The sequence below is a fragment of the Fomitopsis serialis genome (assembly GCF_022376445.1).
Source record: "Fomitopsis serialis strain Sig1Antser10 chromosome Unknown B0H18scaffold_162, whole genome shotgun sequence".
NCBI classification, from domain to species: domain Eukaryota; kingdom Fungi; phylum Basidiomycota; class Agaricomycetes; order Polyporales; family Fomitopsidaceae; genus Fomitopsis; species Fomitopsis serialis.
The window spans coordinates 61,158-82,290 of NW_025955122.1; the positions used below are offsets into that span (position 1 = coordinate 61,158).

At 55.4% G+C, this 21,133-nt stretch overlaps 4 protein-coding genes across 4 annotated transcripts; 1 reads left to right on the forward strand and 3 right to left on the reverse strand.

Annotated features, from left to right (window-relative positions):
* Nucleotides 1–2,024: 2,024 nt before the first annotated feature.
* On the reverse strand, nucleotides 2,025–3,206 carry B0H18DRAFT_1216068 (uncharacterized protein). Its single transcript, XM_048036660.1, has 3 exons — nucleotides 3,009–3,206; nucleotides 2,810–2,951; nucleotides 2,025–2,758 (listed from the first exon to the last, which is right to left on the reverse strand). The coding sequence occupies exons 2-3, from the start codon at nucleotides 2,884–2,886 to the stop codon at nucleotides 2,032–2,034; spliced, it is 804 nt and encodes a 267-aa protein (XP_047886526.1). The 5' UTR covers nucleotides 2,887–2,951; nucleotides 3,009–3,206; the 3' UTR covers nucleotides 2,025–2,031.
* A 5,205-nt stretch (nucleotides 3,207–8,411) lies between these two features.
* On the forward strand, nucleotides 8,412–9,599 carry B0H18DRAFT_137341 (uncharacterized protein). The gene is made up of 3 exons (XM_048036812.1): nucleotides 8,412–8,768; nucleotides 8,845–9,273; nucleotides 9,330–9,599. Exons 1-3 carry the CDS (start codon nucleotides 8,574–8,576, stop codon nucleotides 9,411–9,413), a joined length of 708 nt encoding a protein of 235 aa, XP_047886527.1. The 5' UTR covers nucleotides 8,412–8,573; the 3' UTR covers nucleotides 9,414–9,599.
* Nucleotides 9,600–11,918: 2,319 nt separating this feature from the next.
* B0H18DRAFT_1045908 (cytochrome P450) lies at nucleotides 11,919–14,513 on the reverse strand. The gene is made up of 13 exons (XM_048030766.1): nucleotides 14,382–14,513; nucleotides 14,313–14,349; nucleotides 14,159–14,256; nucleotides 14,003–14,094; nucleotides 13,755–13,899; nucleotides 13,532–13,704; nucleotides 13,198–13,448; nucleotides 13,072–13,138; nucleotides 12,821–13,015; nucleotides 12,449–12,678; nucleotides 12,362–12,428; nucleotides 12,283–12,311; nucleotides 11,919–12,228 (listed from the first exon to the last, which is right to left on the reverse strand). The coding sequence occupies exons 1-13, from the start codon at nucleotides 14,484–14,486 to the stop codon at nucleotides 12,065–12,067; spliced, it is 1,653 nt and encodes a 550-aa protein (XP_047886528.1). The 5' UTR covers nucleotides 14,487–14,513; the 3' UTR covers nucleotides 11,919–12,064.
* A 5,398-nt stretch (nucleotides 14,514–19,911) lies between these two features.
* B0H18DRAFT_1045921 (uncharacterized protein) lies at nucleotides 19,912–20,734 on the reverse strand (the record flags this gene model as incomplete). The annotated part of the gene is made up of 4 exons (XM_048030767.1): nucleotides 19,912–20,048; nucleotides 20,307–20,477; nucleotides 20,560–20,650; nucleotides 20,708–20,734. Coding segments are annotated over 4 exons (426 nt in total), but the record flags the coding sequence as incomplete, so codon positions are not given.
* Nucleotides 20,735–21,133: the final 399 nt, after the last annotated feature.

Sequence of the window (21,133 nt, forward strand, 5' to 3'; positions counted from 1 at the left end):
GTGCCCACGGGTTGTCGTATGTAGACATGGCTCTCATTTTTTCGTTGACTCTCCAACTAACCATTCCGTTACAGAACTCACGGACGCGTACACCCACTCAAACTCGCTATTCAGCAACCTTTTAGGTCTATTATCAAGCATGTTGCCAGCCAGTGCGCCGTCCGTCCCGTTTCTCCCACAAACGACCGAAGATACACAACTCACCGTATTCAACTCCCGGGAGTACACCGTCGATGATTTAAGCTGGCGGTCTCCCCTGTGCAGAAGAGTACGACACGGTTGCCGCTGAGCTCACGACGTCGTCGGTGCTGGCCGCGGTACTCCCGGTGAGCAGTGTTCTCATTCGTGGTAGACCCAGACATGAGCCATACCGAAAGTGTCGCCTGGTCAATCCTCGCCAACTCTACTTCTCTTCACTGCGCCTGCAGTTCGCTCTGGCGATTGGCCCCTCGCCATGTATGCCGATTCGAGACGAGAGAACGCTAGTAATCACGATGCCGTTCACCCCTCGACGAGCGTGAAGTGCTCCCGCCCATCCGAACTGAGCTAGTTGGCTCGGTCGGGCATGCCCCTAGAGAGCCCTGCCATAGCACGCGCCCGTCTTCAACTCACTCATCCGCTTACAATCCTTTGTTACGCGCACAGACGTTACCCGAGGATGTCGAAACCTCGGGCTGACTCTTGCCTGCGGAGGTTCGACTGAGCACGATGCCAGCCTAGTCCCCGCGCATGATGACGAGGCCAGGGCCGTGCTCATCGTTGTATTGCTTTGTTGGCTATAAGCTCACTGTGTTGTCTTCCCCATTCGTCTTAGATGAGATGGCTCGGACACTGCCTGCACCGAGACTCTCTCGTCTGCGTGCGCATACCGCGGGGAATGAGTACATGGCGCGGCGTGGATCGTGCGGTGAGTACGAGAGCTAGAGGCCGTTTCCTACGCGCAGGGACGATCCAGGTATGATGACGGATGCCTGATTCTTTTGAGCTGCTTCTCTCAGGCACAACAACATGCTGTTCGCGTACAGAAAGGGGGTTCTCGGCCGAGGTTCCACGTTCAGCTCCTGCGGCAGGCATGGATCAACAGCAGAGACCGCTCACTCTACAGGGCGGCGATCCATACATGAGCAAACCGTATAAGCTCCATAACACTTACTCCGCTCATACTGACTATTGTATACATGCGACAGACTTCTCGCCCTCCCTCTCCACTCCCCGTGACCCTTCACACAAAGTTGCCACTCCTCCGAGCCCTCAAGATCGATTTCCGCGGTAGCGACGTTCTCCTGCATATGCTCTCCCTCGTCGCCCACGGAAGCCGACCTCGTCAGGCCGACACAACTTGAGAATGTGACCGGGACGGACGTACGACCCGGCGCAGTCACCCAGCCTGAGGTTCAGTGCCGTCCGTTGAGATTCATGCAGGCTTTCACCGTTATTCTGAACACACACTAGTGTATCACTCACGAGTATCCTGCCTGCAATAAAATGTGATTGTGGCTAAGTGCTGGCGTGTGTGTTTGAGGATCGCGTCGCGCGAGTACAGCCTGATTGCTCCGCGCTCAGTTCGAGCCTTCCGTTTGCTGGAACCTCAGATCTCGGAAACGGATGCTGCTCCGAATATACATATTGCTTGCTCTGGGTAAGAGCGATTTGGATGAGTCACCAGACATTGGTGCGAGCCTACATACGAGTCACGATCTCTGGAGGCAAAGCGACGTACACGCCCAAGATGCGCGCGTCGCAGAGTACCAGGTTGCCAATCGCATCTAGAATCGCTTGCATCCTTCCGCCAGCTCGATCGGCGCTCATAACCACGCCCACCGAGCCAACACCTGACCATATACAGTTACTGCTCGGGATGTTTGATGCTATGCATGAACATTAATGCTTGACTGATCCTCAAAGTCCCAAGCACGCACGAGTGAGTCCTCACGTTACGATTCACAATACAAGTGGTGCGCAACAAAGTACGCGATGCGTACGACAGGCAGAGATACATAGTACAGCGCCTGATCATGCTACGCCGTCCGCTCAGTCAAGCTCATCTACCTCGAAGCCGCGCTCGAACAGCCCGCCGTCGAGGACATACTCCCGGGGATGGTGTTGGCCTCCCGTCCTCTGCCCGCCGCCGCCACTCTGTTGCGGGTGAGACGGACCAGGCCGAGACCCGGAGTTGTGAGTCGGGCCCTGAGGGCGCGTGCCCTGCCACAGCCTCAGGTTCATCATCCGCTGACGCACCTGGTCCATCCCCGTCTGAGGCCGCCTCTGGATACTCGCAGCGCCTGGCTTCGACACTGTATCGTCAGCGGTTTTACGCGCCTCGAGGTCCCGAGAGAGGAGGTCGTCGTAGTAGCCGCGCTCCATCAGCGCGTCCTGGAGCTCACGCTCAACCATGGAGGCATCCTCGGTCGCACGCCCGAACAGCTCGCCGTCGAGGTCATACTCCCGGGGATGGTGGGCTCCCGCCCCGCCGCCGTTCCGCTGCGGGTGAGACGGACTAGGCCGAGACTCGGAGTGAGGCCCACTCTGCCCCTGCCTCTGCCGATCCACGTACGCCTGCAGGTGCAGCTGTACGTTATGCACCATATGCCTCTCCCTCTCCTCCCTCTGGACACTCGCAGCGTCCGGCTTCGGCACTGCTTCGTCAGCGGTTTTACGTGCTTCGAGGTCCCGAGAGAGGAGGTCGTAGTAGTAGCTGCGCTCCATCAGGGCGTCTTGGAGCTCACGCTCGACCATTGAGGCATCCTCGGTCGCGCGACTGTTACTACATGCTCAGCCATGAGATCAAATTCAATAGCGAGGGGCTCACTTGGTGATCGGGTGAGCAAGCGCGGGAGCTGTGGCCACCGCGAAAAGGACTGTAGAGGCGAGTGTAGAGTAGCGCATGATGTCTTGTATGCACTGGGGTCGTTACGAAAGAGGAACGTGAGTCGTTTCAAAAGAGAGCGAGGCTGGAGGGGTGCAAGGGGTGAGCGCAACCTTGAAACTATTACCGTCGGAACACTTACTTGCCGGCAACCTACTCGGTGAACTCGAAGGAGAAGATGAGCTAGGGGTACGATAAGCACGCCTCTCCTTGTATACGTAAGTTACGCTGGTATGCGTGGCTGTGGCACTGACTTGCGATCACAGAAGCGATCCCAAGATCTTGCGCCGTTCATCTGCGATCAGGTCCATCGCAGGCGTATATGAGGCAGTCTTGATCTCATATTCTACTCTGTAGGTTAGCGAGATCATTTAATGATGGTGAGTAGGCGGACCTGTTGAACGTCGGTCGTAGTGCTCCATAGAATGCATGAGTAAGTAGTGCCAGTAAGTATCGATCTAAGTCGACGAGGTACAAGGCTTAGTAGTTTCGGAGCGAGGTCAAAGGATTACTTAGCAGGGCATCGCCATCGTCTCCGTGTCAGCGTACGAGAACTGGTCCGCGAATTGGATTGGAAGGGCAGGGCCCCGTATCCAATGCCTCTTGTCCTGGAACGCCTTTGTGTGGAATGTACGGCAGGCGTCGCCCTGTGCCGGACTTGCGCATCTAGTCCGAGTCAACGTTAACCAACAGGAAAAAATAGAAGGGAGCGATCGCTCTGACGCAAGCATTCGTGTCGTACAATCCGAAAGTCTACTTACACGAGTTTTGGTCTCATTGTTGTCGGTAATCGCGCGACTGGTACTCGCGGAGTGGACACATCAGAACCTGAGTATGTGTGTCGTGTTCCTAAAGAGGTACCGGAGAGCAATCAATCGGACAAAGAGGACGTACGGTGCGCCTATAATCAGCAGGCAGATGCGCCGTAAACATCATTGATTTCTCTCCCTCGTCGATGAAGAAGCTCGTCACGTTGAATTGTCGCGCCCAGGGTACTCTTCAGTACGGCTAGCCGAGCGGGACGTAGCGGCGGCGACCATGGGAGATGAGTACCTAGCCACACAAGATACGGCGTGCAGTCCCCTAGAGTTATGAGCGACACGCTGATGGCGAGGCCGTTAGTAGTATACGCCTGCGAAGGCGGAGAGTGCGGGTCCGGGAGGGGGTCAAGGTCACGGTGTCGAATGTTCGGGAGCAGCGGACGAGCGTTGAGATGGTCAGAAGGCATTCACAGGCATCGTCCGGCAACGCTTCTCTTGTCAATTCCTGTGTACGAAAGGCGGCGGGTGCACCGAGAGCAGTGAGAGTCTGTGGCGCGTCGGTCGCTCTGACGCGTCTGTGGCTGAAGCCCGGCTCTTGCCGACGCGTTCATGGACGACTCGCACGGCGGCGGTCATTCACTGAGTTCTTTTTATTGCCGAACTTTACACGTACCCTCCACTCCCAGGACCCAGACAAGCACTCTGCCCTCTCTACCGGCTGCCTCATCACCTTTCCGTCACTATACGCCTGGAGAAGACGCGCGGCTTGCTCCGATGAATGTCACTGTTCTTGAACGCCCGAATCGTCGCAGCTACTACTCGACCTCGCGTCTGCAGACCCTGTATTCATGTGCGACTCCCTGGGCTTTCGGTCTCTCGATTGGACCCACCGAGCTTCTATACGACCTTAGCGAGCCCATGTTCGAGTCTGCTCGCCCTATCAGCTGGATTGACGCAGCAACGCGACTCCCTCACCACCATCGCACCACGCTTCAACGGAGAGCGACGTTGTAGGATGGCGGGGGGAGGATCATGTTGAGAGGACCAAATTGACAGCACATCGACTCGCCAATGCTCTGTACATCTACGTTGTAAGTCGTGCTGGTTCGCTTTTCTGTCCGTCTGCGTTCGCGCGCGCATATATGCGACTCATGCCTTTGACACCGTGCCTTTTCGCGCTGATGTCACTCGCGCATAACATCCCCGTGCGCATGCACCATTGCTCTACAAAAATTATTTATGCGTGTCTCTGATTCTGTCTACTCTCTAGGTAGCATCTCGTCACCGAGAACGTACAGGCCGCATACACTCACTAGGCACTGAGTGACCCTCCCGTCGACATCGAATAACCGATTGGGTGCTAAACGGTATCATTCAACAGGTTACTGACTTGTATCACGTCGAATGCACGTAGCGACTCGCTTGGCCGTCTTCAAAGCCACGTCCCCATCCGGCGCGCTGTCCACTTCGTAATTCCCGCAAATGGTCGGCGACACACGACTGCGCGCGCTCAACTTTCAGCGGTACACCGTCAACGACTCACACTCGGTTGCAAGGCGTACTCATGCAGGAAAGTCCGGCGCGTTTACCACTGACCGCGCGAGGTCGTCGATGTCAGGAGTATCCTAGGTGAGCATCACTCATCTCACTTTGCGCGGTGGAGTGAGACCGAACGTGTCGTCTGGCTGGTCATCGCCACCCCGAACCTTCCTCGCTGCGTCCACCCTCGTGGGAACGCTTGGCACCTCATCGTGGACCCAGACTTCTCTTGCAATGCGGCGTACAATCTCTGGCTACTGTACGTGCGCGAAGATATCGAGCTCAGCGAGCCGTTTTGCTGGTGGTTCAGGTACGTTCTCGTGCCGCTCCGGCGCCGGTTCAATGCTGACATGCAACTCGCAGAGTCGACGCAGACTCGGAGTCATGATTTGACTGTCACTCATCATCATACTTAAAGCCTGTAGACTTGCTGTAGACCTTGAAACGAGCGATCAGGAACTCAACTTCCAGTATCAGGTTAATCTGCGTGGCACCCCGCCAACAACAAGCTTTGCGCCGCGTCACGCTTCCCTCAGCACCAAGATGAAGTATGGCGTTAATGCTTAAGTGCTCTCGCTCCACCTGGGCGCACAGAGGGGTGTATGCAGATACGATGTGCTTACGGCTGCGGAGTCAGAGTGCGTCAGGAAGCCAATAGTTGGTGAGTCGCCACGTATCATACTCGGCTGGACACCGCTGAATTTGCGTGTGGTAGCAGACGCTCCTCAGAGACGAAGTGGCATGTTCAAACGATGCATACCCTCTAAGCGGAAGATGTACAGTTTTACACGTCTGTCGGAGCACTTGACGACACGTTAGTCGAGCCCAGTGACACTCCTTCTCCGCTGCCCGACTACTGGATGCCACTGAGAGGTGAACCCTCTCTACGCTCGTCAGTAGCGTTGATGTGCCCTTCCCAGCGCAGGGATAGTCATTCTCATCACACGACTTGAGCAGGTGCGAGAAGCGGCATACGGCCGCCTTGCAACGGGTTCGTCTCACCACGGTCCATTGCTCATATGTCTCGTCGTGGCTAACCTCCGCATTTGTCAGAAGGCCGCATGATGCGTCCCGTACGATCCGCGGGGAGCCCAAGCAATGCACAACCGGCCTCGCACGTTCGTTTGTCGAGTTTGGTGAGTTTATTGTCAATCGAGACGCGAACGGGCTGACTACTGATAATAGCTTCACTTTGTTAGAGGAGGATGGTATCGCTGTGAATTAGGGTCCACGTAGGTGCTACGTTGTAGGACACATATTCTCTGCTCAGCATGGCTGTGTATTGCGGCCCGACTGCGCTATTTGATGCACTGCCGCGAACACCGCGTCGCCACCGGCAATACGGACACGACGGAGAAACGGGTAATAGGTGAGTCTATGACGCAGCGGTAGTTCGACTTCGAATTGACTCATACGGATAGCTAGTGTGCATGTCCAGCTACACATCGCGCAATATACCGTCGAGTGGACCCCCTCGCCAGCCAACGTAGGCAGAAGGGCGCACTCGTGATAAGCTAGGAATGATTCGGCCATCTTCTGACGTGTAATCAGCCATCTAATCCATCGAACTTACTTAGGGTGCGCCATGCACGTCGGCGATGAGCAGGCGCAAACACAGCCTTGATGCTCAGCGCTCAACTGCGTGCTCGGTCAAGTACATGTGTCCCTCAAATCACACCTTCTGTCGTTGTCTGTCCGGAGTAGAACGCAGCGGATGGGCTCGGACGTAGCGGTCATCGACACGCGTGCATATCGCAGGGTCAGTGCTGCGATCCCCTGGGTCCCTCACAGTATTGACAGGTATAATCGTTGCGGTAGCTGTGGTGAATCAACGCACCCCGACTGTGTCCAAACCACATACTTCGCTTCGCCGTGTTCATCCGGCACGAGCTACTGAGTGTGAGGGAGGTAAGTGACGCCCTCTGCCGCTTGGTTGCTCGATCCCGTCCACCGTGAGTAGCCTTTCTCGAAGAGAAACGTACCCGTGACGGATAGTTTCCAGTGCGCGCATAGTGCACCAGCGGAGTCAATTAGTCGACCCAACCCTGCGACTCGATGTGTCCGCGGATGTTCCGTACGGCTGCGTGGGGGCAGCGTAGGCAGTAGTATGAATGTTTGTAGGTGAATAGCCCGGGGATCGTAAGCTTGAGAACCCAATAAGCCTAGCAGATGCCGTACTCACTCGGATTGTGCTCACCGCTCTCGTCAAGGGCCATGTAAAAGAAGACGGGCCTCGGCTAGTAGCGAAGGCGAACATCAGCCATGACGAACCTTCCAAGAAAATACTGACCACAACGAGAGACTGGGAGGGTCCGACAACACTCCGCACGCGGGGCCCGCCGTTCACATGCTTTGAGGTCCGCATCGGCGCCATTCGTGAGCGACGCGTGGCAGTGGTTCGGTAGATTGTGCCCAGACTCCGATATCCAGAAGGCAGTGTTTCGTGTGGAGGGGTAGAGATGCGTGTCGTTATGCGTATGCCCTGGAAGACGCTCAGGATATGTGACTACGATGCTGGTTTCTTCGCGTGCGATTCGGGCCTGTTGTCACCAAACAGCTCGCTGAGACGCAGTCAAACACAGAAGTACGAGTACTCACCGGTCGTATTTGAATACCCGACACGCTGCGTCGCTCCAGAATCCCGGATGTTGAGCTTCGGGAGCATACCTGGACTTGATACGGTCGCTGACTCGCTATATGCGCGCTGATAGAGTGAGCGAGGGCATTGAGCCGCGTCTACGAATCGTCAGTAAAGCTGAGTGAGACACGCCACGATGTGGGGCCTCCAGAGTCAAGACAGACCGCGACAGACATGGCTCTAGGTAGGAGCCGCCGGCGCAGGAGCTGAAGTTTGGCTGAGGTCGTCTATGGGAGGCGATTCGAGCACGTTCTGCGCTGGTATAAATCTGGGATAGTACAGAAGAATGCTGACGCTAACCGCAGAGCACCTCGCTCGGAGTCTCAGACTGCTGGCACTAGCGACGTGAGCAGCACACTACCGCAACCGGCGCCGGTGCACGACTCGGAGTAACCACGGATCTGGACGACCTATGACTGCGAAGAAGAACGGAGCCGTATAGTTTTCGTCAATGTAAGGCAGCCTTGTATATGCACAATGGCGACCAATGGATGGGGGTGTGCTCAAGCCGCGCGAATTCAGGCGCAAACGCGTCTGTGGCTGAAGCCCGGCTCTTGCCGAGGCGTTCACGCGACCTGTAGCGAAGTCCCTCAGGCTTGTCGTGCACAATAACCAAGGGTGCTGGCCAGCGTGCGCAGAGCCCGCCCACGACATCTGCACGCATCTAATGCCGACCGCCGTGCGCGTCCGCCTACCAGCTATCTAGTAGTATCTACTGCTTCGTGCGTCGCACCGTCTCCGCGCCTCGACAACCTTTCGACCTCCTCGCATGCGCATACCACTTCTCGGATCCACAAGCCACGCCGGCCATATCGAGCTAGTCTTCGGATTAAGAATAGCTCGTACAATGCTGCCCGGTATCCCTCGCTCCTGGCCGCGCAATGTCGAAAGACTTGGTCGCCCATTTTGTTGGACGAAGGTTGAGATTTTGACGGCGCACCTGCTTGCTCGGCATAGATCCATAGTGAGTCTTCCTTGCTTGACTCGCTGTCTGCTTGTAGTCTCACGTACAGACTGCCATGCTTCATGGGCCGCACCAGGTTGCCTCGTCGCCCTGCGCGAAGTACATCCCGAGCCTAGCCTTGCAATACCTTCCATACGTTGCACCTCTCGTCCGTTCCTCTCGCTCGTCGCTAGCCCTTCATCTTCAAACAGAGACGGGCTGCGCGCATGCGTTGCGCATTGCTACGCTGTACGTTCATCATTTATCCGCATTACAGGACTCACTGCGCCCGTTAGGCCGTGTATCTCACAGGTGTATGTATGCTCTTTTCACACCCACCTCTACTTCACACCGCCATAAATCGTGCGCCGTATCATCCGCAAGTGGACGACGCAAGACCCAACAATTCAACGGAGGACCATACCGCGCTCGGCCATGCGACTGGGCTCCGACGCCTGCCCTGGGCAAAGGATCGTATGCTGTGGGTACAGAGTGGGTGAGGTCACCGGTGTCTACGAAAATCCAGGTGAGTACCAATATATCCTCATGTGCGTGTTAGAGCCAAAGCGGAGTGTCGCCCAGCCGGTCGTCGCGAATCCTGTTCCTCTGCGCTTCGTCTATCGCTTGCGACGATGCCGCGCTACCTCGTCTCGCACATGGAGTTGACGTGCGATGGAGACAACAGCTGACACGTTAATTGGCAGGCGTGTAGAACGCTACCGTACCGAGCGAACTGGCTCGTTCGGCAGTGCCTCCTAGCGTCCGCCGCGGTAGTATATACATCATCTCCACTCACCTACCGCACACGTCCCTTCGTCGCGCACATCCATGACACGGCAGCTCGAACGCTCGGGGTGACGGGCCCACACAACTCGACTGCGACTAGCGCCTATACCCTCACTGGCGAAGGCGACTCAGAAGCTTAGGTTTGACTTCGTCGCCGCTGTCGCTTACGCCCCACGTGCAGATCTCTGCACACATTCCTCATCCATTCCGTGCACCGCGGACCGCGATGGGGGCTGTCATGCCGTAGATGCGATGCCTGTGTTTGAGCCAAAACGGGGTGACGCGAGGGTTACAACTAGCTTCGTCGCAGCAAGTAATATCGGTGGCGGTACTCTGTGCATCATGGGTGCATGTAATCACAGACCCAACGGTACATACTGGCGACGGATGACTTCAGGAGCACTGGGAGAGGGTTACTACTTCGAGCAAGATCCTATGCTTCTTCCTGTCACACCACGTTCGTCTCCCGAATGCGAGTTCAGATTCGGCCCAATGCATCAGTTTAGAATTCTTGCATAACAATCAATCGTTCTGTAACATACTACACCCAACGAAGGCTACGTGGGTTTTTACTTCTTCGATCGAACTGCTCTATAACCCGACGGACCCGCCTTGTCTTTATACTGTGCAGACAGACGGCTCGCAAGCGTGTCCAGCATATCGGACTCGCACTCAAGCAAGTGGATCTCTGCTCGAATACGTTCGATACGAGCCGTGACGACCTCGCAAGCAACCGCAGTGTTCCCAATTTTCTTGAGTCTGGTGAACATGTCTTCCTCGCTGTCTTGCAAGTCCCTGCGGTCGAAACTGACATCCCTAGCGAGACGCGGCTTCTTCGCCGGTGGAGGGATGACCTCCTTCAATAAACCTAGAAACAAGTGATGAGTTCATATATAGCCTAGACATCAAGATACCTACCACGATTGCGCCGGACGGTTGTCCTCCCTCTCAGCGACACACCGCCGAAGTAGCAGCCTTGCTGTTCGGCGGTGCACTTGTCGCACTTTGTCGCATCTTCACTCATGACACAATCAAGCATCCCTGTAGCGAAGTCTACCGCGCACCGGTCACACTACATAGGCAAGTCAGCTCCGTCACCGCTAAGCGCAACTAGATCTGGGCACTTACGGAGGACGTCGCATCGCGCACGAGAGCGGCGCGTTGGGCACGAAGTTCCATCAGTGACTTCTCGTTTTTTGCAGGTGGGTCGGCAATGCTCTCTTCATCCTCGCCACTATCGGACGCGGTTGCATCTACCTTCCGCTTTCCGGCCCTCGTCTGCGACACATTGGGTCCCGAAGTCGCCTGTTGCTTGTCCTGATGTTGACCTTCGGCCGGTTCGACCTCTCGCCGCTCGTGGTGCCCCTCCAGAGCATTCAAGAGAATCAACTCTTTCGAGTCTCGACGTGCCTCCGTATCGGCCCGCTCTCTCTCTGCCCGCTCTCTCTCTGCCCGTTCCAACCGCTCCCGGGCCTCCTTACGACTGCGCTCACGAGAAGCCTCGACAAGCTCTGTCTCGTATTGCTCCATGGTCTGTTCGAGCAAGTCCCACTGATTCTCACGTTGCCATGTCCGAATTTCGGTTGTTGCGTCGCGAACGGCACGCTGCAGGCCATCTCGGACGCAGTTCAGGAGGGTCCTATGGCCTTCAGCGCCACGTAGTGCATTATGATAGAGGATCTGGACACAGCGGTAGATGGTCAGCCGTTAAGGAGCGGTTAATCCAGGCGAAAGTCGAACCAAGGCGTCACGGCAGCCATCAACCCATTCGACGAGCAGCGGCGCACTCGTCGGACAAGGGTTGCGTTCCAGCCAAATGCGGAGCTTCTTATCCGCAGGGTGAGTTGGGAAGACAGATTCGTCAGGGCTGGCAGACATGACAACACAAGAGACAATCTAGGAGTAGACGAGCAATAATGAGCAAAACGGCCGCGCGGACACAGAGACGAAGACAAGCACGGAAACAGTTAAGTAGTCCTCGAGGACCGAGTGACACCAGCAAAAGGCGCGGCGAAATCTTGTCACTGCTTCTCTCGCTTGCCGCCGCGTCGCGCCCCTTCAAGTGGCTACTTCAGGTTCCCACAACGCGGTGTCTCCATGGGCCTACCATAACAAGAGATTGATCGCCGCGTTATGAAGGAACGCGCAGACCAAAGCTACTAATACAATGCAAAAGAGATATAATGTGACTCGTTGATCCAAGGTCTGCTCCGAGTCGCGTGTCTGCAAAAGCCATTGGCCATCCACAACAAGAGATTGCAAAAAGGCCAGCACGGTGAAACGACGCACAATGAGTCGGTCCAAACGCGTCTGCCATGGCGAAGCACGGGTATCGCCGAGCCTATAATCATGTAAGTTACGATCAGCGCTCCAGCCAACTTCGATGCGCCGATGTATCCCCCTCCGCTCGACTCTCCGCGCATCAGGCACTGGCACGGCCGCAGTATATTGCGCCGGGCGGAAGTATCTGAACATGCAATTGAGATGTACCAGGTAACCGCAATACAAAGTACTCAGGCCTCGCCACATCATCAATGCGCTGTCAGCGGCTGATACAAACCAACCTTCAGCGGTAACTCCGGGTTGTTGTTCTCTTTGCCAACCGTAGGATACCACACCACTCCGACGTTCCATTCAATTTGCTTGCCGCTCGGCTCGAAGGTGAAGTTGGACAGCAGTATGGACAGCACAACCTCTGCGAACTCATCGTCAGTACCACTATGAGATACTCTCGGACGATACCACGTACTCATCTCCATCTCCGAAAACTTGAAGCCGCTAAATCTACCTTCAGAGCCAGTGTAACATCAAAAACGCGTAGGACGTACATGCAAGCGCGCTTCCCTCCCGAGAATGTCATCCTATATAGAGTTAGCAATATAGACGGCACGACATCTCCGAGATAGAATGCGTACAAGTTGAGTATACGCCAGGAATACGCGCCTCAGTGACGGTGGCCGGGAGGGACAGCCAACGCTCAGGTTTCCATTCGAGTGCATCTTCGCCCCACACCGCCTTGTTCATATTGGACCCGGCAAAACCGATGACGAACTGCGACCCCTTCGCGATGGGTATGGCGTTCATGAATTTCCCATCTGTCGTGCGAATCGGTGTAGAGAGGGGGAGAACCGTATCCTTGTTCGCCCTGAATACGAGGGATCATTAAGTAGCTGCTATGGCAGTGCGATGTGCAATGGATTCACTTACACTCGGAGTAGAATCGTGGCAGGAGGATGACTATGAAGCGTCAGGCATGAGAACACTCAAGGTATCAGTTCATTTCTCACATTCTCAATGTCTCCCGGATGACTGCGTCGAGCAACGGCAGCCGATTCAGCTCGTCATACGGCAATCCATCGGCGGCGCGTGCCTCTAAGAGCTCTTGCCTAAGCTTCTGCTGGTGATCGGGGTGAGTTGCCAGCAGAGTCAGAATACGCGAGAGTGCGTTGGATGTCGTATCCAAACCAGCCATGATAAACAAACTGGCATGTCAGTCGTGCAACTGGGTGTTCATCGTTGGCGCGAGAGTGAGACTCACGACATCTGCGCAACCACTTCATCGTCCGGCAGTCTGTCGGTCGGATCCGCCGCTGCGTTCGCGCGTACTGCACATCAAAAGGTCAATCAGATCATACGCAGACGATTGCGCAAGTCAAATACGCACGGAGAATGCTGATGAGATCCTTTCCCTGACCGACCTGCTTCATCATCTCCGCGTCGCCCTGCTTAGATGCACGCTTTTTCGCAGCATAGATGTCCTTGGCGCTTCGATCTAAGGTGTCAAGGGTCTGCACGATGGAGTGAACACGGGTGCCCGGGGGAAACAACTTGAGGAAGGCACGGCGGAACCAGCGTGGAAGGGGTTCAGAAAGATAGGCGACCTTGCGGAGGATCATTAGACTGTCGAGCTCCGGCCTACTCGCAGTTCCATCGGCATTGCACATTTGAGATGTATCTGTGAGCGTGTGGCCGCTATAAGAGATCTACAAGTCGCTCACCCTAGAGATTTTAGAGCTTCGCCATAAGGATCTGCTCTGTCCGTCACCAGCGGGTCGAAAGAGTATCCCAGAGCGCCTTGACCAATCAGCTCCAAGGCAACTCGGGCAAGCCATGCGAGCATGTCCAGTTCTTGAGGACCGTCCTGTACACGCGCCCGGATTGCCTCCCGAAACTACACGGTGCTCAGCTTTCATTGCCACAGATATGTAAGTCATTACTCACCTTGCACCCGAGCTCGTGGAAAAGAGGCAGCATTGCACGCATATTGTTGACCGAGAACACGGGGTTGAGTAGCTTACGCTGCTTGGCGTGGTGTGGACCTAGCAATTCATCAGTCTTAGTACCGAAGTAGGTAGTATCGTGGTTTCTACCGAGCGTCGAGACCAAACAGGTACCCAGCGTGCTTTTGTTGATCCTAGAAACCTTTGTAGTCAAAGTCTGCGTAGGAACAGAATCTGATCGTGACTTACCCTAGGAACTCGTCGGTTTCTTGGAAATTATGCTCCTCCTTGATGAGCATCGTATGCAGTGCCAAGGGGTCGGATACATAGAGGATTGGCTCCTATCACATTACATGACTGGTCAGATTGCTACGTCGCACTTGAGGAGAGTATGTGTGCACGTACCCCGAAGAGACCATTTAACTTTGATATTGGGCCGTAATCTAGCGCAACGTGTTTCTGGAATGCCTCACCGTCCCGAGCAATGAATTGCATCAAGTTACCTATGGGCCATAATCGTCATCGCAGAGTCATTTGGGACACAACTTGAAAAACGTACCGCTCCAGAACGACTGAGCAGGCGGGCCAGGGATTTGCTAACGGCCAACAGAGAGATGCGCAAGCGAACATAGGAAACTACCTGTCGTAGGATGATACCCAGAAGTATAACTGCGGCTCCTAAGAGAGCGAGCGACCCAGGAGACCCTGCGAGGAGAGACAGATCCGATCCCATGTTGATCGATCTTAATCCTGAGGCTCACTGCGCGGAGGAATGAGGAATGAGTATATATACCTGACATCATATTGAATCCGGGTAGCGTACACCGTGATGAGTCCGCGGCCCGTTGGCATCGGCGCCTGTTGCATAGCATCAGAGAAGTGTCTCCCCATGGGGATGGATTACCTACAATCTTCGAACGACGCACCGGTTGCTTCTCACGTAGATCCTTCTGCAATCATGCGATGCAAAACAGCCGTCACTTTCGTCGTCATCGAATATTGAATCGTAAGTCACACTGAGGCCGCTGATAGCTATAGACTTCGCTTGTGCTCACCTAGTAAGTACGTCCGTCCCAAGGCTGCAGCAATCCAATACTGGAACGCGCTCAACTTTCTCAGTTCATGCTGCGTATCAGCGAGATTCGTCCGCGAGTGCTGCTGATCGGTACTCATGCGGAAGCAAAATCGGATTAACACTTGAACTCTCTCACGAGAGCTGTACATCGGTTTCGAAGACTTCCGGCCGCAAGAGTGGATCCATCAAGGCACGTTGCGCTCGTCAAGTCCGGCGAGGTCCGGCGGTGTTATTGCAGGTCCGACGATGGTAACTAGTGAACGTACCATACGTCCACTTGCATCCACCGTTGTAGGCTCATATTCCGAGCTTTTGTTCTTTTGTACACTATAAGCTATAGCGGACGAGAGAAGCTGAATCGTCTGCTGATACATGCCAAGTTGTAGTTAACGAGATGGTAAGTCATGGGCGGTTTGTAGGGCTCGAGGATATATCTGGGGGCGAAGTCAGCAATTTCTAGCGCGGCATGGATGGCTGCACGCAACAGGAGCAGACGGCGAGTATGTTACTTACGATCAGCCCATACTAAGCAGACGGATCCACCGTCAACGTGTTCTGTCTCATAGAGCGGTCGAATGATCATGTGGGTAGCGGGAGAGGATCGAGTTGAGTCGTAAGGACACCAATTGTGCGGTAGTGGTGGTCGTTCGTCGACGGGTGGATGTAGTCGGTCGGAGTCGACTCAGGCACTCGCTAGTAGTAGCTGGTGGGCATCGCGCGTAACGGGAGGCCGGTCTGCTTGGTCTCGAGCATGGTCATGAATAGTCAGGTCGTATCCCATGGCGTACACGCATGGAACGGACATGGGGCAGTGGCTGACCTGTCTCGTCGCTGATGCCGAAGAGCGAGGGTCAATGGCGGAGGCCGTCCAGTCATTGGAGACGTAGATCGGCGGCGCGAGGACCACCTCATATCCGCATCGACGGCGTACGTCGTGACTATGTTGTCGGGCTAGTACCCCTGCGCTGCGCATCCATTAGCGATAGGTGAGTCCGGGAGAACAGTATACTCACAGCGCGCAAAGATATCCGAATGCTCTGTTACAGCCCTCAAGCGGACATTCACACACTCGCAAGGTACTAGAGGAGACGGATTAGGATCGTGTCGTCTCAACGGGATAGAAACGAGTGACCCCAATCGCGAGATGCGACAGTTCGCGGAGAGACTCGGCTTTGTGGAGCCATCGGAAGACGCCAGTGCCCTGAAAGCTGCTCCGAGCTTGACATTGTGATCGCAGAAGCGAAACAACGTATCGAGCACTCAAAGAGTGACCACTACTTCGTCCATCCATTGGATGTCCTAGAGAGGGCATTGCAGGTCAACGGCGGGTACTGCTTCCAACATGACTGCAACGCACCACCGGCAACAGCAGGCCTCGAGAGGCAAATTTGAGAACACGTCATCAACAGACGACAGAGGTCAGCGATGCATACAGCACGCACAGCCTGATGGATTAAGATGTAGATCAGTACGTCAGCTGGGCGAATGTATGCGTGTGGTGACTCGCCTTGGTCCCAAGTTCCAGGTAAGTTGTACGGCTGATAGCGTGTATGGCAAAATGGCACCGAGGTGGCTGCTCCGTGAGCAAGCTCTGCGATAACGTTTGAGACATGTGTCGTAGCCCGAACTGCTGCGTGCGGGGATCACAGAGTCGCAGCGATAGAGTGTATGGAGGTCGGGTAGCATTTGCTCTGTGCAGGTCATGAACGGCAGCCGAGAAGAACTCAAAGATTGGTGGACAGACCTTCTCATATGGTTGAAGGCAACTTGAGGCGATATGTTGAAGTGAGGGCGCACCGATACTCGAGTTCGGACGCCTTTTGTACCCTTTCTATCGCCCGATGTCTTCTGTATGCGCATGTTTCCATGTATCCCATCGTGCGGCAGCAGGCCAATTCACATCAGACTGCGTGAGTGATTTGAAGGACTCTGTCGGCGCGTCGAAACGCGACTATGAGTCAGGTCACCCTGTTGAGACGCGTCGTGAAGTTGCTATGCGCACAGCCGTTCGAGTTTCTATTGTCTCTGAGACGAGTCGAGCAGTAATGAAGTGATGACACCTAACAGGTAGCAACATGCGCACTGTATTTCGGCCACTACTAGTAGACAGCGCTTCGTCGAGAACGAGACACGTTGCGATGACGAATCGAGTTTCAAGACCTGTATATCGACGCGCAACCAGATGGCAAGCATACAGTTGAGCAGAAAACCGATGCTCAGTCAAATAAGCCAGATATGCAGTCACCAGTCATAGTCCGAGTCGACGACGGTCGGATATGCACGAGTTCGGTGTCATCGTAGTGGTCGCCGGGGGCGCTCGCGCGAAACGCGTCTGTGGCGGCGCCGGCAGGCTGAGGAGGATGTACATAGGCGTCTACTATTAATGGGCCGATACTGGCTTTCAACTCACTACGACCGTGTCGCTGTCCTCACAGGAGATGGCTCTGTATTTGCTCTGTATCGCTACATTCCGTGACGATGATCCTACAGTCACTGTATTATTCATGCATAGTACAAAAGCATTTCTACTGAGAGATCCTACGCAAATTAGACCGTCTTAGACAACGTGACGAGACATGTCCGACGAGCGAATAAATCAGGTCAGTCAGTGGGCAGAGAATCAAGGCTGCCTCCGTTGAATATGCACTAGCAGGACAGCAGACCAAATGGCATCATGCGAGGCTATCTGATCTGTTGTCGTGTCAGCACATCGCAACGGCGCATACAGGGCAGCCATCCTACAGCTGCAGCCACGGCCAGTGGCTTCTAGATCTCAATTAGACCCATAGTTGTGACCTATATGCAGCTGAAAACGGAGGATACGCAGCGAGAGTAACGATCTGCGTGATTGTTGGCCATTGGCGGGCCACGTACGTCCACCGAACCGGGTCGGACGCCACAGCGGTCACACCACTGGCAATGCGTCATTCAGCGATACCGTAGACTCGTATTGAGAACGAGAGACGTCTAGGAGCTTCATCTTCTGCAGCGCCACAGTCGCCAAGACGTCCAAGTCGTACGCGTGGCCTACTTCAAGTTGATGTGTGGCTTGCAAACGTTGGCTACAGCCGTGAGCCATGGCCAGGATACGCGTGCGCGAAGGTTGTGTATGAGCAGCAGGTAGCGTCCCGACGCCGCAGCCCGAGTGTAAGTCTGAAGCACGACGATGCGGACGGAGTGCCTGACCGGGCGCACCGTCGCGGCCTGCGTCGAAGTGCTCGTGTGAGCAACGGCTGCCACCGGACTCGGAGGTTCGCGTATAAGTTGTGCGTTGTTCGACTGTGTCTTCGCTGCTGACCCTTCCGCCCCAGTCCTCGCGTTTCAGCCCCGTGGAAGCTGTGTTGTACGACATCATGGTCGCTCATCACCTCGCTCACATTGCCCGGGGTCTGGTCTCCGTACGCAGCTTGCTCAGTCGAGTTGATGCCTCCGTTGTGTAACCTCTTGCTACGCGGGAGAGACCGACGGGCGCAGGTTGTTATATATGGCGACCAGGCTTCTCGGGCGCTCGCAGAAAAGCAGGAGGTGGCGATGTCGGCCGCGTGACTATTTCGGAGGGATAGGACGCCCCGGGATTGAACCTGGGAACCAGGCGCGGACGTCTGCGACGGGCGAATGCAGCGGCTCGTTCAGCCACCCACTCCGTGTCCCGTACCCGCCGTCGTGCACACCATATGATGCGTGCTTGCAGAGCGAAGACATGGCCGCGGATCGTCGGCGTGACGCGGGCGTCGATGGGGGCAGGATAGTGCGCCGCGAGGGAACCTCACGTCCGCTGAAGGCGGCTGAGGTGACGAACGATGCGAAGAACGTGAAGCCGCGCGGCGTCCTCTGAGCGGGACCTGAACTGAGGGATCGTGCATCGGGGAAGTCGACTCGCCGGTGAACAAACGAGGTTGCGGCACTTCCGCTCGACGGGATGATACTCAGAGTTGGACAGCGGCGGGCGATCGTGCACCTGGCGTGGACGAGATGGAAGACGCCCCTGGCCGCGCTTCCATTGTCCAGTGTCGAGGCACCCCTCCGACTGCGTACACTTGTGGCGGACGAGAGCTTCAGATCGGGAAAGACCACATTTGGAGCACTTGCGGACCGTCTTTCAGGTGCACCTGTTTGACATGTTTAAGAGGGACCGAAGTCCTGTGCGGCAACGCCCGCTCGTAGGAAAGAACCTGGAAGCTGAATCACGTCGCTCCAGTCCCTGCCGAGGCTCCGTTCGGTAAAGGCACACTATTTTCCCCGGACAGGTCGAGTCGCGTGGTTGGTGTACCTTGCTTGTGTATCTAGCTCGAAGCTGGCGAACCACGCGGGCGCGATATGCTCGGCTCTGGAGTAGTGTACATCCCTAGAGAGTGGCCGACGCCCCCTCCGGAACCGAAGCTGCGATGGTGGCGTGAGTACCCTGAATGAGAGCCAGAGGACTGATGACCTACGAGGTTTGGGACATGTGTTATAGCACGAAAGAATGTCTCGTTTCGACGGAGATATTCACTGGGACAGAGTATGTGTGAATGCGCTCCGAGAGCAAGGTGTGGCATGCGCTCACCTGTTGGTTGGCTTGAGCAGCATTTCTCGTTGAAGCTTATCTGTAGCGTAGAGGGAACGGGGACATGGTATGTCTACTGGCGGTTTGCTCCTGGGTTATATACCGCCGTGGAATGGTCTCTGATGGCACGAGTCACGAAACGCGGTGTCCCATCCACAATCACTCACAGCGACGCGGATAACAATCGCGCGCGATACCTTTTGTCTCGCTGTACCTCGGTAGCAACCGCTGAGACTGAGTGCAATTGTACAGCGCCCTCGATCTGTCACGGAATCGTGGGTTGCCGCTGACGGAGGTAATTGTCAGCGTAAAAAACAAGACAACAGCTACGAGTCGCGACTATATTTAGACGCACGTCAATCATAAAACCCAGTAAAGCTCGACTTTGACGTTGTTCAGTTAGATCCGCACCGTCTGTGGTCGAGCCGCTTTTGGCACACACCTGTACACAACTTGTCCAGACCGACCAACAAAAGGGAGGACGTGCCTTGTTACGCACTCTACAGCAAATCATGGGAGAGTGACCAACAAGGAAACTCATCCATTCTTCACATACGCGGCCCACTCTTTACCTTTGTCCGAGCCTCCGTACAGCTTCTCGAGCTCTGTCCGCGTCAGGAACGCGTGGTCTTCCCAGGCGAACCCGGGAAAGACGACCTCCGTGATTAGACAGCCTACGTGGTCTTCTCGGGGTCGGCGGCGGCAGACAGATGGTCGGGTAGGAGGTGAGACATCTTCCAGATCCCGGAGGGAACGAGTAGTTAGAGAACTTCGCCCGCTTGTATGTTCGGGCTCAAAACCTGAGCAATGATGGGCGATAGGCATAGCTATGATGAAGCCTTGTACAGGGTATTGACGAAATGGTGTGCGTACCTTCTTCTCGAGCTTGGGCGGGCTGCCGGGCGTTGAAGGACGGTTATGAGGTGTAAAACGTGCAAAGTCCAATAGTATAGGAGTTAGCAAATTTCCCTGTATACTCAAGAAAGACCATCGGACAGGAAGATCCATACTGCCGACTTGTTCATATGGAAAACCCCACGCTTCTCGTCGGGCGGTAGGAGATAGTAGATGGTGGTGGCGAGCGAGCGAGCGCGATGCACCTCCTACAACGTAGACCGTACCAGCGCATGATGGCACAGTGTTTCATGAGTCGTCTCCGCAGATGGCTAGATACTGCGCTCTTACCAACAAACGGAGAGGTAACAGTCTCAGACTGGTGGTCTATCTCGGCGAAGTGTCCTGAGCGTGTCATGTGTGAGGACGGGCATCCAATCAACTACAATGTATGACTCGCAGTCAATGCAATGCAAAGAGGGAGATGTGCGTTACTTACTGCCCTCTCGAAGCTTTTGCAGGCGTAGCTCAGGTATGAGAGTCAAGTTCGGGATCGAATCATGAACGATCCGCGCGTACAAGAACTTTAATCGGGGAAAGCCGCGCATCCTCCCCAGGTGTAGTGAGCGTAATACAGCGGAAAGACAATCAATCAGCCGGGAGAGTGGACATTGTCTCAGCGAGTGACCGCCGCGGTGCGAGTCGTCCAAGAGGCGTCGTCGTCCAGCACGGCGGTGGTGAATGCGTCGGCAACAGCCGAGCTTCAGCCACAGACGCGTCAGAGCGACCACCGACCGACCCGTCCCCCCACATGCTCTCACTGCTCTCTGCGGAGCCACTGCCTTTCGTACACAGCAATCCGCGGATAAGGAGGACTTCATCGCCTGGCGATGTCTGCGAGTGCCTTCTGACGACTCCAATGTTT

Bases quoted from the DNA above. Each gene is read 5' to 3' on its own strand.
- B0H18DRAFT_1216068 (XM_048036660.1), bottom strand. From the start codon at position 2,886: ATGCGCTACTCTACACTCGCCTCTACAGTCCTTTTCGCGGTGGCCACA. The intron at 2,759-2,809 runs GTGAGCCCCTCG...ATGTAGTAACAG, and splicing joins CTTGCTCACCCGATCACCAA to TCGCGCGACCGAGGATGCCT.
- B0H18DRAFT_137341 (XM_048036812.1), top strand. From the start codon at position 8,574: ATGCGCATACCACTTCTCGGATCCACAAGCCACGCCGGCCATATCGAG. The intron at 8,769-8,844 runs GTGAGTCTTCCT...GGGCCGCACCAG, and splicing joins TTGCTCGGCATAGATCCATA to GTTGCCTCGTCGCCCTGCGC. The intron at 9,274-9,329 runs GTGAGTACCAAT...AGTGTCGCCCAG, and splicing joins CGGTGTCTACGAAAATCCAG to CCGGTCGTCGCGAATCCTGT.
- B0H18DRAFT_1045908 (XM_048030766.1), bottom strand. From the start codon at position 14,486: ATGGGATCGGATCTGTCTCTCCTCGCAGGGTCTCCTGGGTCGCTCGCT. The intron at 14,095-14,158 runs GTACGTGCACAC...GTAATGTGATAG, and splicing joins AGTTAAATGGTCTCTTCGGG to GAGCCAATCCTCTATGTATC. The intron at 13,016-13,071 runs GTGAGTCTCACT...CTGACATGCCAG, and splicing joins GAAGTGGTTGCGCAGATGTC to TTTGTTTATCATGGCTGGTT.